The sequence below is a fragment of the Corvus kubaryi genome, unplaced genomic scaffold (assembly GCF_017639235.1).
Source record: "Corvus kubaryi isolate FWS band 111438036 unplaced genomic scaffold, C.kubaryi_AGA036_p1.0 134, whole genome shotgun sequence".
Taxonomy (NCBI): Eukaryota; Metazoa; Chordata; class Aves; order Passeriformes; family Corvidae; genus Corvus; species Corvus kubaryi.
Window position 1 is genome coordinate 8,378,837 of NW_024580668.1, and position 16,734 is coordinate 8,395,570.

At 40.9% G+C, this 16,734-nt stretch overlaps 1 protein-coding gene across 3 annotated transcripts; it reads right to left on the reverse strand.

Moving 5' to 3' along the window:
* Window positions 1-617: 617 nt before the first annotated feature.
* Window positions 618-14,878, reverse strand: LOC121674729 (protein-glutamine gamma-glutamyltransferase 6-like). Of its 3 annotated transcripts, XM_042049300.1 has the most exons (15): window positions 14,864-14,878; window positions 14,447-14,649; window positions 13,329-13,443; window positions 11,228-11,401; window positions 10,786-11,025; window positions 6,976-7,094; window positions 6,588-6,713; window positions 6,259-6,439; window positions 5,884-6,019; window positions 5,406-5,509; window positions 5,073-5,315; window positions 4,094-4,411; window positions 2,966-3,129; window positions 2,174-2,298; window positions 618-1,113 (listed from the first exon to the last, which is right to left on the reverse strand). In XM_042049300.1, the coding sequence occupies exons 3-15, from the start codon at window positions 13,333-13,335 to the stop codon at window positions 963-965; spliced, it is 2,088 nt and encodes a 695-aa protein (XP_041905234.1). In that variant the 5' UTR covers window positions 13,336-13,443; window positions 14,447-14,649; window positions 14,864-14,878; the 3' UTR covers window positions 618-962. The 3 variants fall into 3 exon arrangements, with proteins under 3 accessions (XP_041905234.1, XP_041905243.1, XP_041905228.1); XM_042049309.1 differs by lacking the exons at window positions 14,447-14,649; window positions 14,864-14,878 and adding an exon at window positions 14,702-14,833; XM_042049294.1 differs by lacking the exon at window positions 14,864-14,878 and having other exon boundaries at window positions 14,447-14,833.
* Between the last annotated feature and the right edge of the window lie 1,856 nt (window positions 14,879-16,734).

Consider the following 16,734-nt stretch of genomic DNA (forward strand, 5'->3'; position numbering starts at 1 on the left):
CAGCAGTGCTGGAGCGGCTGCAGGAACAGGGAACCCTTACAGCTACTTGCAAGTGGGTTTCAGGGGAGACCTGGTACCTGGAAATGTTGGGATTGGGAACCCACAAAAGGGGCTTCTGTCTGCAGACACTGACAGGTGTGGGGTCAGGGCTGCCCTCAGTGAGCCACACGGGGAAGGTTTGAAGGCAAACGTATTCCTTGTCTTCAGTGACCTTACACTGGTGAGCAAAAAGAGCTACTTACCCTGTGTTGCTGGGCTGCCACACTATTGCAAAACTCTCCCTGTGGTGCCTGGGACTCTGTCAGGCTGCATAAGAATTAAGTTGCTGTTTTGAATACGTACATGTGTTCTCCACTCTGTGACAGGCCTGTGCCCACAGGCTACAGAAATACTGCCATGGACCCCAAGCATTACTATTCCCAGCCTTCCTAAACTTTTTTCCTCCCCATTCATGGAACTACAGGTGTCACAAAATACAGAAATTAGGTAAACAATGCAAGAAATGTTCCACTCTTCTAGGTTAGTGGCTTGTGAAATGAAGAAAAAAGAACTTTGTCTTAGTCTTGTGATTTCTTGTAATACTCCCATGGAATGTATAAATCATTACAAAACAATATAGTTGAGAATGATTTTTATTTATTGCTGACAATTAGAATGTGGTCGAAAAGAGATTGTATTAATGATGAGGGAAGAGTCAAAACTTGGAGCTTAACAGAATGAGATTTGAAAACAGTGAAACTATTTCTACAAAGAAGGGGCTTCGTTTTTTTCTTTAGTCAATGTGGGGAAGAGAAATACAATTAGAGACTAAATAATTAAGCACTATGAAAGCAGACTTGATTCTATTGCAATGTAAGAGGTCACCAATTTTTGTGCAAATTTCCTTTCTGTCATCACTGTTCCTGTACAGAGGAGAGTATCTTGCTGTGTTTATGCTGAAATGGAAAGTTGATTCCATCACATTATGCAGGTGCTACGGCAATTGTTACAAATCCCTTAACGTGTGAAAATTTGTCACAAGAGAAGTCTACTTGCAGCTGTAAGGGCCCAGCCCTCCGAGGTGTGAATTCAAAATAAATTTTTGATCTCTCCCTCGGTGCCAGTCGTGCCAAACTGAAAAACACAAGAACAGAAAAAGAAAAAAAAGAATGTCGTTCAGGCTTGCATTGTCTTTTGTGAGATTCCCAAGAAACAGAACTGCAGGATATCTAAAGCCCCAACAGTTATCTGAGATCCAGCCTTGGGTTTTGAGAATTACTTAGGGTTTGAGGCATTGCGTAGGCTAAGAAATGAGAGAGGACAGTACCATCTTCCTTTACTCTCAAATGGAATTACGGAAAAGAGGTGCTATGTCACAGTTCCATCTTAGGGCTGGATGCAAATTTGGATAGTCAACACAAACTCACAATAGAAAAACTCTGATGTCAAAGGTGAGCGCTCTGTCCAATGCCTGCTTGGTTCATATCCCTTTTGGCAATAATGATTTTTCTAATGGCCATTGTGCTTTGGCTTGTATCTCCTTTTGGCCTAAATTGGCTTTGTCTTTTACTGGAATAATGTTTTCCTTGTTTTTATGGATTATTATGTCCAAATAGTTCTACAGCCAAAGCAAGTCAGGCTGTCTTACAATAAAAGATGCTTTTAGGAAATACGAACTAGTGCTCAAAACTGAGCTGATCCATAAAGCAGCAGAGTCCAGAGGAAAAGAGAAAAAATAACAGAAGATTTTGCTTTTATGTTTTGAAAAGGCATGATTTTCTCCTGCTTTAAAGGACAACAGAGCAACTTTTTGCTTGGGCTGAACCAAGGGGAGTGTCTGACTTGTTTGCTTTAGCCTAGTTATCTTTTTGTGGTGTCAGGGTATTGTATATGAAAATAGAAAGAGAAAGCCAAACTGTAGAATAAACTGCAGAGAGGCAAAATAATTTGACATGTGCATTTGCTTTCCCAGAAAAGAAGAATGTTAGCAGGTTTGAGTTGTTAAAGAAGTTCTATATGGAAAAAACACCACATGATTAAGAAATCGTATGTATGTTTGGTGGCATTTTTGTTTTCAGAAATAGAAAATATAAAAAAGACAATTCAAGTGTGATTTTTTTCTTTCTGTTTGAGAAGTTAGACATGCTGTTGGTCATGTTGGAAGCAGGGAGTAAATGCTGCAGCTTCTACTTACTTTATCTTGACCTGTTGGTTCATCAAAGTCACCAGCAGGACGCAGCGGCTCACAGGCTCCGGGAGGGGGTTGGCGTAGGAGATCTCCAGAGACACAGCTTTGTTCACTACAACCCTCCGAGGGATCTGAAGGACAAAACACATTCCTGGTCATTCACTGGTTTACACTTTCCTGGAGTCAGAATTCTGTGGAGCTGCAAGTGGCATTTAGCTGACAAACATTAGCTTTCCTAGTGTTTGAAGCTGGATGTGGCTTAGCTAAATAGTGCTGTCAAGCTGTCTGCAGTATTTTGTGCATAATTTCAGTGAAACAGAGCCCTGGCTACACAGACATGTCCCATGAAACCTGTCTGATCTTTGGGTTGCTGAGTAGTTTTTTTCTTTTTTTGGCATATCATTGATTAGGATTAAAGTGCTAAAACAGTATGAACTGGCTCTAGCACTGGTTAGAGTTAAGGGTTTAAATCTGTATTTTGGCAAAGTTCTTTAAGGACAACACAAACACTTGCCAATACTTGGAATGAAAACAAGTACTGTGGAACATAAGGCAGTGGCTTGTGACTGGGAAAAAAAGAAGGTAACAGAGCTGTTCTGAAAAATGGGGCAGATTCAGGCCAAGGTTCAGAACTGGCCTCTCATGTCCCTACTTTCTCAATTTAAGCAGGCAGAATTTTGGAACAACATCTGAAATGGCAGCCTAAAAGTAATGCATTTATCCCCAGATTCTCATCTTAAGATCTGAGCTCCAGATCTTTTAGTGTCTGTTCAGAACATCAGGGAGAAAATTGTTCACCTTAATGATGATGTTTGTGTCCTCTAAAATGATTGTCTTCTCCACCAGCAGCCTCAGCCCGTGTGTGCGCATGACTTCGCACAAAGCAGTGACTTGGATCCTTTTGTCAGTAGTCAGATATCTTCCATAATGAGTATAAGGGATCTTTACCCGGATTTGCTTCCCTGGAATTCAGACATATATTTAGGAACCATTATATTTTCAAAGAAAGCTACGGAAAAGAGTTATAGTGAGGGGTTTTATTAATTACTGAAGAGAAAAATGATGGCAGTGGAATTTGTTTATATTTCCTTCTTGTGAGACTGGTTGTGTATTTCCCCTTCTGGTGACCTTTTTCTACTTTAACCCATTTGACCCTTACAGTTTTGAATAGAGGATTTTGGCCTGAAACTGAGGGAGTTTGCTCATCTGCATTTCACTGGATTCCTGACCCTTTGTATTTCTAATGATTAGAGGTATAACCATTTTAATCTATTCCGTCCTTATATCCTCTTTATTTTACCTCAGTCGAGAAGAAAGTTTGGGTCAAGTTTCACAGAGATCCTTTTCAAGTGACCTGGTCAGCTGCTCATTGTAGTCCTACAACTTTTCTGCTGTGTATGGAAAAAATGTTTATCTTTGTAGCCCCTGGGGATGAAAAAGATCTCTATAATAATTTCTATAGTCTTGACTCTTCAAAAGAGAGACAGAGTTTCACTTTAACTTTTAAACTTTTTCCTAGTTGATTTCTTTTCATGTGTTGCCTGTTGAGTGCCAGAAGGCACGCATCAAATTTTCTTTATTTGTTAAGAGTAAGATGTGTTCCTGTGTAATAATCACCACACACACGCACATATATATATACATATAGAAACCATGACAGATACACATATGTATAGTGCTGCTTCTGGAACTATAACATAAGTGTAGCCTTCTATGTAACATTTCATGAGACATCCAATTAATGCTTGAACTAGTAAAAGTTTTCAGAGGGAAAAAAATAATGGAAAATGTACTCATAAACCATGCTATGAAGAGGTGGAATGAGTAGATGCACTACAAAGCTGATATAGGTATGATACTGATGTTTCTTCCTTCATGAGGCTAGGAAGAGAGCTATATTGGCTCCTTAGGGACATTAAAAGTTACCTTGTTTAGGACCAAGCTCCACAGAAGTGGCTGCCTTCAGGATCTCTGCCACTGCTCTCCTTGTGTACAGGATGGTTGAGGCACTCATGTCCACCCTCACGCTCTTGCGGTCAGAGGAGAGGTTGCTGAGGACCAGGATTAGGTTAATGTCTTTGCCAAAAACTGGAGGTTCGGCCAGCTTGAATTTCCCAGCGATCCCAGGGTTTCTCATTGTCTCTGAAGGTCTTCCCTCGGGGGAGTCTGTGCGTCCTTCTGTGACACTTGTTCCAAGTATCGTAGCCAAGGCCTTTTTATAAACTCGTCTTTCCTCGGAAGAACCTGGTGGAAGCAGAGAACCAAGTAAAATTCTAGTTCTGTTGCAAATGCACTTCCTCTGTGTAAAGGCTTTCAGACCAATACAGGGTAACAGCATCACTCAGAAATATGCAGTACTTAAAAGCTCCCCATATCTTCATTAAGCCTCCATTCAGATTTTTCACAAGGGATATACGGTTACGAGGTGAATAAATCACTAAAATGAAATATGATGCATTTGTATTTGTTTGGGACGTCAGATTTCTTTTTCTCTGGTCAGAACATGCAGTAGTGTGCTAAGTGCTACTCTGCTTATCTGACAACAGCCAGCCTCTGTATTAAATATGGTTGCACTAAAACACTGAGGAGTGAAACCCTGAGGATTTGTCTGCCTTGGGTAGTAAAATGTATTTTATAGCCCTGTTTTGTGTATGCATTAAATTTTACACTTCTGTGTAAGGGACTAAAGTATATTTTGTATTTTCCCTTAATAAGGAAGCTACTAAATGCACAAACCTGAAATATAACACGCACTGTATTAAGAAAGTAGTCTGAGAACACTGGCAGAAATATCTTCTGAAGGCGGGGGAGAGATGCTCAAACAAAGCAGGTTACCCATTCTAGCTTCCCAGCACCAAGGATTCAGTAGGCAGTAATAGGAGATAATTTGTGATAATTCCTTTACCTTCTGGATATTTGTAGTTAGCAGTGACATCCACACGGCCATTGCTGCCCACAGCTTTGGTGCTGATGGACCTGCCAATGATTTCAGTATCACAATAAACTCTTTTCTTAGTTCCATCATTGTATACAATCCATCTGTTGCAGTCGGCGTTCACCTCTGAGTACACAAACAAGGTGTCGTAATCCAGGTCTACTTCACCTTCTTTGATGGCTAAGACAGATGCAGGGCCACACTGAAAAATTCCTAAAATGTGAAAAAAAAAAGGTTACACTTTATTAGTTGTGCTCAGTTTGGAGAAGGACTCTAAGTCAGGCTGAGAGCTTATGCTGTTACCTCTGCTCTGTTCTTGTGGAGTTGCATCTAAAACCTGCCACCCACTGTATGATCTTCCCAGGTCTGGGCGAATGAACCAGCTTTCATTCCAGACATGATAATCCCTGGAGACAAAGAACAATGTCTAAAAAGCACAGTAATACAGAGTCATGCAAACTTCCAATTGGAGAAGTGTAGTGAATTTTTAACAAATTTTTCTAAACTCTAAACTGAGACACAAACTGTCAAGTTACAGTACCTTTTTCAAAGGACAGATTTACTGCCTGCTTTTGAGGTATGGACCTCAGGGCAGGGAGGGAGAACATCATGAAGTATGTTGTTTGGTTGGTTTTTTCCCAAATGGATGTCTGCAGTATTAATTTAGATGGTTGTGTTACATTTTGCCCACTCAGTTGCTTTTGTACTACTAGTGTTCATGTTTTTAAGTCTCCTAAATCCTCTCTATTGTTGTTGGTGAGATGGAAGAAATTATATTTACCATGTGGAATCCTTGCTGATATTAAGACTCCTTCCAGAGCTGTCATAGTACTTGTCGATACTCAGGTTTCTATCCACGTCATGGGCAGAGTTAAAATTTGAAACCAAACGAGTTGGAATCCCCAAGCACCTCAAAACTGAAATATATTTTATAAAAAAAACCAAACGAGCAAGAAATGCAACAGAACCCACACAGCCTTAGTTCAATGATTACAAATATCTGAGAAACAAAGTGTCTAAATATTTTGTGATTCTTCAGCATTAGTGGTCTTCACAGCACTGTTCCTCTTGTAGAAATTATTGCTTTGTGGTTTTGATAAAACCGGAGGTCACGGATGCCTCCATTTCACCCCAGTCCTGTGTTCTTACAGCTTACCTGTACACATCACACCTGCAAAAACCCAGCACTGGCCATACTGAACAGGCCTGTAGTTGTCCTGACGCCATTTCTTGAGGATCACCACGCTGCCATCCCATCTGGATGGGTTCTCATGTGAGTGGAAACTTCCTTGCCACTTTCCCAGGAGAACTCCATTGTCGTTATCATTTCCATTGATCTAAAAAGGAGCCAATGGACAGAATGCACGAAATTAATTGTGTGTAATGCACTATATCTAGTTTATTATATTGCTTAGGATGCAGGTGGCTGAGTCTCAGTGGTGCTTTCTGCTTTCTCATGTGGGATTTGGGTTGTCTATTTCTTACCATAGAACTGATTACTCGGCCCACATATTTAGGATCTCCTCTTCGTGACACATCCATGGCTGGGTCCTGACGATAGTACAGGCTCAGATCAAGCATGGTGAGGCAGATGTTTAGAAGATCTTGAAACTGTGATCAGACAAGATAATTTTTTAAGAAAATGGGTGGTTTCACAAACAGAATTAAAGGATTTTCTACTGCAGTTCCTCCTTTCTGAGATACTCCAGCACAGAGGTGATAGGGACAGTGGGGCACACTGTTAGACACACTGTGAGCAAACCACAAGTAAGGCTACCCAGATTTGTACAGTCGTTATATTAACAGCAAATAATGATAAGAGAAATGCTATTGGAGGCAGAATGAGAGGCCAGATGAATTCCTTGTGACTTACCTGTCCATAATACCACCCTCTTGCTTCAATGTACCTTGCATTGCCCACAAAGATTATTCCATTTTCATTTAGAACATATTCTTGTCTCTCATTTTCATTGGACATGTAGACATCATCACCTGAAAACCAAGTTGGGCAGACTTAAAGCTGGGAATACCAGCAACGTTTCAGAAACATTTTTGTCTTGATTTAGCAACGAGAAAACTTCTATTTGCAAAATAGAATTGTTACAGCTCCATGAACAGGTACAGTTCAGTGATAATGTCTGTTATTGTATATGGCCAGGGGAGGTGTGGGGGGATGAAAGAAGGATCCATATTATATTACTTAACTTTTTTCCCCTACTTTTAGGATATCCTTGTGCATTATCTAAATGTCCCCTATCTGCACATTGTGTTTTTGTGAGGAAGGTGGAGAAAAGTCCAGGCTAGCTCACCACATTTTTCTGTCTTCTCAGGGTAGTTAGAAGTGGAACAGATATTTGAAAGGAGCCACACAGATGGCATTTTTCTCTCTTTTCCAGATGTATTTGCCTTGTTTTAAGATTCCTAAATGAAGACTTTTGCTTGACTGATCCAAAGTTCTATCAGGAATGTTACTGGGATAACCTGCTCAGCCATTCACTTGGATTTCATTGTTCCTCATTGTTTTTCCAAGTTTATGGCACAGTTTGTAGCTGCTATGAAAGCATTGGTTCCCACAGAGGTTTAGGTTGGTCACTCTTTAGATAGCAGTATCTGCTTAGCTTTGCTTTTAATTCCATAATGTTTAAAAATATTTTCTGAAAGGTTCAGGATTTCAGGAAATACATACAAAAAGATCAGTTTTTCTATTTTATTGAATCAACTTCTTTACCTTCCTATAGGAACTTCCCATCCTTCCCTTCCTGCAAATAAAAAGATTGCAATTTATTTTTAAAATTGTGTCATGTGATAAAAATCTATTTTTGTTGTCCACACTTTTTAAAAATAATATCATTGTTGATTCCTGAGGTTTTGGGGTAGCATGGACATGGAGACCTGTGTGCAGTTTCAGGGGCTGCACTTCGAGGTGTGGGCCAGTTGGAAAGAATGGGAGGAGCACTGAGAATGCTCAGCATTCCTGAAAATCTGAAGTATGAATTAACTCAGAATTATTTTAGGTAGGGAAAAAATGGGGGTGAGGAATGGGGCAAGCATTGTAATCAATTCCAGAAATTCTTGTGAAGAGAATGAGGCAGGGGGAAATAAAATCTATTCTTGGTGTCTGTCATGTGTAGGATGAGGAATTATATGCTACAGTCAAAGCAGGAAAGATTTGGTTAGTTAATAGGATAAAGTTCTAATAGAATGGCTTGTGTTTAATTGGAGGGAATTGCCAGGGGAGGTACTGGAGCTTCCCTAATGGCTGGTCATTAAGAAGGAATTCAAGACCTGTCAGGAATGACCTAAGTGCTGAACTGAACCTGCCTTAGAGCCCTGGTGTGAGAGTAGATGACTTTCTAAGATTCTTCTAGCCCTGTGAGTTGATTATTCAGAGCAATCTAAATGTCCTTGTATAATCAGCTGAAGAACATTTCCTTTTTTCTAAGGTTTATGTACTCTCAATAAACCTTTATAGCTTGCTAAACTAGAATATTTTTTTTTGGTCCAAAAGGTTTTTCATGTGTTCATTTATCCTAGTAACCCTTCACTGAACATGTTTTAATTCTTGTCATCTCATCCAAAGGCATTAACATTTAAATCTGACTAACTGTTTTCTCTTACACAGCTTAAGATTGCATTTTCCTTTTTCAGGGCCATTTCACATTGGTTCTTGTTCTTTGATTAACAAGGGCTTTTGCATTCCTCATGATTTCCAGATGATAAGTCTGTCACTGAAATCATTGTTATTTCTCCATAGAGGTATGGTCTTCTATTTCCTATTACTATATCTTATTTCTTCTCACCTTCTCCAGTCTCTAAGGTCAGCCAGTTATTTCTGTGTGTTGTCCCAGTCCATCTGTTCATGGACAATGCTGTTTAATGTCAGCATGTCAAAGTCAGTGATGAACTATTTGACCTGAATGTTTTTTCAGATGACACTTAAGGATCCACTCTCTAGTAGCTTTTCTCCAATCCAGTGCTTTTCCTTTCTCTGGTCCTGACTGTTTTCTTATAAGTAGTTCTTTTCTGTTATTACAGTTGATGAACTAATTTCTGTATTCCCCAGCTTAAAGCCCAACCTCCCACCTGGAACCCTATCTACAGACCAGATTTGCCATTTATCCTTTGCCCAGAAAATAAATTTCCTATTTCCCTTCTGCTATGACACTTACAGTAGTGGGAACATACCCTCAAACTGAATCTGCTCCTGTTTTTCAGGATCAGGGAGCTATTCCAACTCTGCAGAACTTATTCAGCAGCATCCTCCATTCAGCATTAAGGATACTCCCTTTTATCTGTCAGTAGTCATTGCATCATCTGGTAAATCTGGAGGACTCTTCCACAAAATCATTAGTTTAAAATTGTAATGGGCACAGCTTAGTTTTTCTCAGTTTTCATCTGAGAAGAGTTTGGTCTCTTGGGTACCATTGCTATGCTGGTGTTCCAGTTCAGGAGCTGTCAAATATTGCTGTCCCTCCAGTGTGGTTTCCCTCAATTACAAGTTACACACAAATTATTTTTCAGGGGCTTCTGGGGAGGTTTTTCCCCTCAGGACTGTCTATGCAGAGATGGTCTGAGTTTCCTGAACATATTTGTATAATTATTTCTGCCTTCCAGGACTTGCTGGGCTAATTAGCAGCTTTTTTCATCTTGGCTATTGACGTATTCCTTAGTGGCTCTTGACTAACATATGGTCAAGGGAAAAAGTAGTGGATGAGTGTGGCTACTTTTCTCATATAAGTTGTTTACTCACTGGGATGGCTTAGAGTTCTCTTCACTCTAGAGTGTCATGTTTTCAGGCCAACCCAGGTTTCTAGACTATTGCAAAGTTGCAAAATATGAGGTTAGAAATTTGCAGTCTCAGGATGTTGCAGAAGAAATGCAGAAATGAAAACATGGAGCAACAAGAGTTGTCCATTTTCAGCCCAAAATGAAAAATATGGGAATTGGACAGGAGCCAGCAGTGTGTGCTTGTAGCCCAGAAGGCCAACCACATCCTGGGCTGCATCACCAGAGGGGTGGGCAGCAGGTTGAGGGAGGGGATTCTCCCCCTCTACTGTGCCTTTATGAGACACCATCTGGAGCACTGCATCCAGTTCTGGGGTTCTCAGCACAAGAAAGGTGTGGACTTGTTAGAGCCTCCAGAGGATGCCACAGGGATACTCCGAGGTCTGGAGCCCTCTGCTCTGGAGACTGGCTGGGAGAGCTGGGGGTATTCTGCCTGGAGAAGAGAAGGCTCCAGGAAGACCTCATTGAGGCTTTCCAGTACTTGAAAGGGGCTTATAAAAAGAAGAGAGAGCAACTCTTTACATGGACTGAGAGTGATAGGACAAGGGGGAACTGTTATAACCTAAGAAAGGAGAGATTAGCTGTTAGGAAGAAATTCTTTACCAGAGGGCAGTGATGCACTGGAGCGGTTTGCCCAGAGAAGCCCTTGTCTACAGAAAAAGTGATCTGCTTGTTTCTGAAGAGTCTATGATATAACCCCATAGCACATTTTGTTAGGGTAAAAAGGAGGTGGGGTGGTGGCAGCAGCTTTTTAGTGTAATGAAACCAGATCTCTGAGCACACAGCTGAGATTGCAGCAGCTGGTGACCCAAAGAGAGACGGCTTGAGGGAGCAGCTCTGTGCAGGTAGGAAAGCAACAAGGTCAGTTGTGTTCGACAGCAAAGGCATTGGCACCTACCTGGGCACCAAGGGTTGAAGAGTAACACAAACTGGCCCAGGTATCTGGAGAAGATCTTGTTCCCTGAGGTGACCCGGAGGGTGAGGTTGTATCGCCCGATGACAGCATTGGCTGGGCTGGTTATTGTAAAGTTCATGGATCCAGAATCGCTGGGTCCTTGGGCAGCACTCCAGCCACTGCCCCCTCCCTCAGAGAGGTTAAATGCAGCCCTTGTGCGATGAGATTCCGAGGGGGATGGCCCTGCCAGAAAGAAGGAGTCACTGGTTTCCATTCCAGAGTGTGGTTTCAACATTAACCTCACACTTGAAACTGAGCATTCTGGGGTGCGGGAAGCACTAAAAATACATGCAGAAAAATTGCCTCCCTAAATAGAATAAGGAGACAAATGCAAGGAATAAAGATTATAATTCTCTGACGATGGATTAAGCTATGGGAATGTTACCTATTTCAGTGACAAATCCTAGGCTCTCCCCATTCTGCCTTGGTCTGTTAAAGTACAGGGTGATGTTGAAGGCTTGTCCTCGCCTCACAGTCAGCTCGGTGTTGGCATATCTGTTGGTGTGGTGGTTGGCTGCATTCACTGATGGCTGCCAGCTGATGTGTGTTGGGGTCAGATCTGTAAAACACCAGAGAAGTCACAAAGAAGCAACTGGCATGAGGTCATTTGCTGTTTAGTGGCATGATGAGGTTACTAAGAGCAATTACCTCTTGTGGGAGGAAGTACAACTAAAAAGCAGATGCCCCATTAAATTAAGTCTATTGGTCGGTAATAGAAATCTTTCCTTGGGTTTTGTTAAAGAGCCCTCTTACAGAGTACTTACATACTCCTGTACAGTGCTGGATGCTGTTTTACCACTGGACTTAAAAAAAAATTTACAGGGGCAAATTGGTGTCATTTCATAATCAGCACCAAATAAAGTGGCCTGTAGCCCCTCTACATTTTAAACATACATATTTTTAGGATCACAGGAATGGCAATTAGGACATCTTACTTTTCCTGCTTAGATTCTGATGCCATTTGGCCTAGATGCAAGGAAAAATGCATAGTGAGAGATCATCTGTCTTATATGGGTGAACAAGAGGTATTTGAGGACATGCTGAAGCTTTTGACAAATCAATCTGTCTGTCTGGATCTAGCTCTGTTCAAGGTGACAACTGGACCACTGGCATTCCTGTTCTAGTAGGCAGTAACTTCATGTCACAGAAGAATTCTGACCTGCAGTGTGCTTGGAGTTCTCTCATACCGTGTCCTCCTGCACATTTGCTGTTATTTATGGGCTGTGGTTTAAACCCCATAAAGTGGTTCCTGACACCTCAAATGCTAAACTACCTTTATGACAAGCAAATATGTATATGATCTTCCTTGCAAGATTGTTTTCCCTTCCCTGTTCTGTTGCCATGCTCAAACCTGAGCAGTTATGCTGTCTTTGGGAATGCTGAGAAGCACCTTCTGTGTTTGGATCTGCCCTGGGAGACTCTACAAAATACACCTGGAGCATTGTGTTTCAAGTTTTGACAAATGCTCAGGGCAAGTACCTTGGTGAAGGCTCCTCCAAGTAATTTTTATTAATGTCAGTATCATAAATGCAACGAGGTTGGGGGTGGGGGGAGTGGGGACAGGATGGGGGCACATGACCACCACCATTTTAAAGGGAAATCAAAGGAAAACAATAATAACAACAAAAAGAATAGGATGGAAAGGATGGATTAATGCCTATGCAATATTATTGTAGGGATCTTCAAACAAGCTTCTAGGGCACACCATGGAGCTTATCAGTGAAATACTAAGTCAGATCTGAAACAATATAGGTGCATATTAAACCACAATTTACACCTAATCCTTGAAGAAGCGATAAAAGTAAAACTAATTTATGAAAAAAAGTGTTATAATTAAATTCAAGGAAGAACTGGGGTTTTTTTGGTAGTTTAAGACCACAAAGAGGTAATGTGAGAAAGTACTGATGGACTGAAAAGGAGAATTTTTAGTATGAATAATGGGACAACAGTGAACTGCAGTTAGCTGCTGCTCTCCCTGCAGAGCTGATTTGTAAATGTTTTTTCCGTTAAATGAGGAAGAACCCTGCTTTGCAATTGCCCAGCTCAATAATCATCTTCATTTTAACCTTGAAAAAGCAGAGATACTGTCATTACTCTTTTCCTTTGGTAGGGTTTTAATGCATCTTTGAATTCCCATCTATAGGTTCCATGCTCACAGCTCCATTAGAATGGATTACACAAACTTTTTTTAATACCAATCATAACACATCTCTGAAAAAGCATTTTAAAAATGGTGGTTTTTGAAGTAATGAAAATTTCTTTTCTCCTCCCTATCCCAATATCCTTTGTTTAGCTCAAGAATTACTCTCAAACAAGTCTTAACAATAACAACATTAAAATTTTGAAAAGGAAGTGCAAGAACAAATTACAAGGTAAAATATCCTTCAGATAAGAAATCTGAGCAGATACCTACAGGGCATGAATCCTGAGGAAACAGCCCTGAGTAAGTACCTGCTGAAGGGAAACAAATGACTTGCAGAACTCACCTGCCATTCCCTCAGCTTATGAGAATTGCATACAACTTCCACTTTGTTCTTCAAGGATGTCCAAGTCAAATCAATCATAAAAAGAACAAACCCAGCAATCTTTTTGTGCTGTCAGCTGAAATTTGAGAGAAGGGAGAGGTACTTAGCAGTTGTTATTAATACCTGTAAAGTTGTCAAACGAATTAACTGGTTCCTATAATATATGTCTGTCTAATGCCAGAGTTCCTACTCAACGTGGGTGTAATTATGGGAGGAGATGCCAAAATTATTTACTCAGAGGAAATGCATGCTCTTGAATCCCAAGACAAAAAGAACTTCCTACAAAGATAATAGGTGTGCCATGAATAAGTTATCTTTAAGGATGAGGAAATGGGCAGCATGGTGGGATGTAAAAGCTGTCTGAAGGAAAAAGGAGCATTTCCTGATGACTTAACTTCCATGTTGGTTAATATCACTTCTGGGTTTGTCCAACAGCTGTGGGTTGGTTTCAGAGGGGTTTTTTTGTCTAATATTATCTCCACTACCCTCTGACATATAAAATTATAAGCTCCCACTAGAAACAAATATCTGTTTACCTGTTAAGTTAGCTCCATCTATTAGTATTTCCCAGAAGTTTTATTTCAAAAAGAACTTGCAAACTAATAACTTTGAGTACTTTTTGTCAGCACAAACTTTAAGCCTTTCTGTTTTAAAAACCCTTACTATATTTCTTTTTGGATTTATGAATGTATTTATTTTTGGTTTTGTACCATCACTTTGTAAAAGAGTATAAGTAATAAAATTATGTAGTTTTGAAGAGGATTATCTCCTTAAGATTCTGCAGCCCCAGTGATCATGTTTTAGCACTCAGTAAAGACTTAAAAATAAATTCGTCTGAATTTTAAGTTACAGTGAAAGAAAAACAAACTAAAAAAGCAGCAAGTTAAGCTCCAGCAGCTGTTTCTAAGGTAGATTTTACAAAGGCTTCTTGTACCTTTTTGAGAAACTTTGTTTTTGTACTACAAAGACTAAGAGCACTTACTAATATGACAGTCATGCCAGCCAGCCCTATCCCAAAGAAAAACACTGAAGCTTTTCCCACTAGGCAGCAGTATCTATCACAGCACATCTCCACTTACATTATAATTCAGCAGTTCTTCCTTCCCTTGGAAGTTTCCAGGATGTTCAGGCTGTCAAGACTTGTTCCGGGAATCACTTCAAATGGGTTTGATTGCTCTCCAGAGCTATTTCAGTTGGTTTTTTTCTCTTTTCCTTAATTCATATTCCTTGGAAACCATAAGAGCCACAAGCCTCTGATGTTACCTGATCTTCACACACAGCCCTAGTGACAAACCGCATCGACCAGTTCTTAAGTTCAGGCGTTCAGTACTTACAGTGATTGCCTCAGATGTTACACATTGCTCCCACTGGCATTTGACTATTTCCTTTCTTCTTCCTTGCTCCTCACATACGTAATTAAGTCTCAGAACACTTTTTCTGTCTTGGCTGCAACCACCTCCTTTACCTCTGCAAGGCACGCCCACAGTGGTACTCACCGAGCCACCAGAACCTCTCTCAGACTGGCCTGCATCCCAAACTGGTACCTGCCAGTCTCACCTTCACCACAGCAAAGCACCAGCAGCTGCTGTTGTAATCCCTTTGGAATGCAGCAGTCATGGTTCCTAAGTGACTAATGGCTGAAGGTTGTCACAGGTGTTTTTCCTAACTCCATTCCACCCACCCATCATCCAAAATGGTTCAAAAGACTTTGTTCCTCTTTTCCCCTTGTATCATATTCTTGGAATTGCCCTTCAATTTGCCAACTTTCAGGGAAAAATTTTATGATTTCATTCATCTCCTTAACAATTTTGTCTACTGTTCATATGCCCAGGGTAACTAAATCCACCTTATCTTTGTCTTGTTACTACTTTTTACTAGAAAGAGGAAAGCAGCATAAATTCCACAAAAAAAAACCCCCCATTTCAGAATCTCTTCTGTGAGTCTGTATTGGAGTTGTCTTTTAGTTAGACACATTAACTTCATGTGCATGGAGTATTGCAGGGGAAGGTCTGATTTAAAGGTTTCTCCTGTTTCTGCTCATGCAATTCACTTGACTTTAGCACACTCTGGGTGTTTCACACACACAAGAGATGTAAAAAGAAGTCATTAAGCGTGTATCTACATTCTAAACTCAAGGCTGTGCTTGAGCTTGAAATCTACTGTGGTTTACTGTAGCCCAGAGGAGGCCACCAAGACAATCAGAGGGATGGAGCCCCTCTCCTGTGAGGAAGTCTGAGGGAACTGTGTTTCTTCAGCCTGGAAAAGAGAAGGCTTTTGGGTGATTTAATTGTGGCCCGCCAGTATCTGAAGGGAGCCTACAAGAAAGATGGAGAGAGACTATTTACAAGGGTGTGGAGTGACAGGACAAGGGGAAATGGCTTCAAACTGACACAGAGTAGGTTTAGATTGGATATTAGAAAAGAATTCTTCCCTGTGAGGGTGCTGAGGCCCTGGCACAAGTTGCCCAGAGAAGCTGTGGCTGCCCCATCCCTGGAAGTGTTCAAGGCCGGCTTGGATGGGGCTCTGAGCAACCTGGTCTAATGAAAAGTGTCCCTGCCCAAAACAGGGGGATTGGAACTAGATTATCTTTGAGGTCCCTTCCAACCCAAGCCATTCTATGGATCCATGATTTACACAATGAGAACTCTTGGCTCTGGCAAGCCTTGAGGAACATCAGGAAAAAAGAGAAGATACTAATATGGGTGCCTTGCACAGCCTCTCTGCAGCTCATCCCATTTTATGTCCATAAAATACTGACATCCTGTGACTGGCAGCAGGAAACCAGGGCGGCTGCAGGTGCCCTTCTAAAGCAATTCTGCAGGCTACAAGGACAAAAGAACTTTATAACCAATCTGACCTTGGACTCCTCAACAGTGAGAAGTCCCTGTGACAAGTCACAATACCCTGTGTAGTGTGGTGGAAGTTGGGGCACAGAGTTAAGATTTTATTGCTTCCTGGCCCAGCACTGCAATAGAGCAGCAGCTTGGCTTTCCAGCCACTTTACCTACACAGTCATTTTCAGTCAGAGCTTGACATACTCTTACACAGTTATTGCCCATAAACCAAGTCATTCACTGGGCTACCCCTACTTCACTGGAACCCATCATTTAGCCTGTACAAGTCCTCCCATAAAGGCTTTAAGTTTGCTTTACTAAACTCGAACCTAAGAGATGATTTTCTGACACATAATCTATAGTGAAGGACTCCTAACTGTTCTCAAATCAAAGTACCCTCAGGCTTAAGATTACCCTGCCTTTTATTCCCAAAGAAGACTTTCAGCAAGTGCAAAATATCAACATGCTAAAATATGTACACTGAGCTGGGCAATTACCCCAATGTTTGATGAATGGCTCTCAAATTGGACACC

Coding starts and splice junctions, on each gene's coding strand:
- LOC121674729 (XM_042049300.1), bottom strand. Junction 11,026..11,227: donor AGGATTTGTCACTGAAATAG/GTAACATTCCCA, acceptor TCTTTCTGGCAG/GGCCATCCCCCTCGGAATCT. Junction 5,510..5,883: donor ATCAGCAAGGATTCCACATG/GTAAATATAATT, acceptor CTTTGTCTCCAG/GGATTATCATGTCTGGAATG.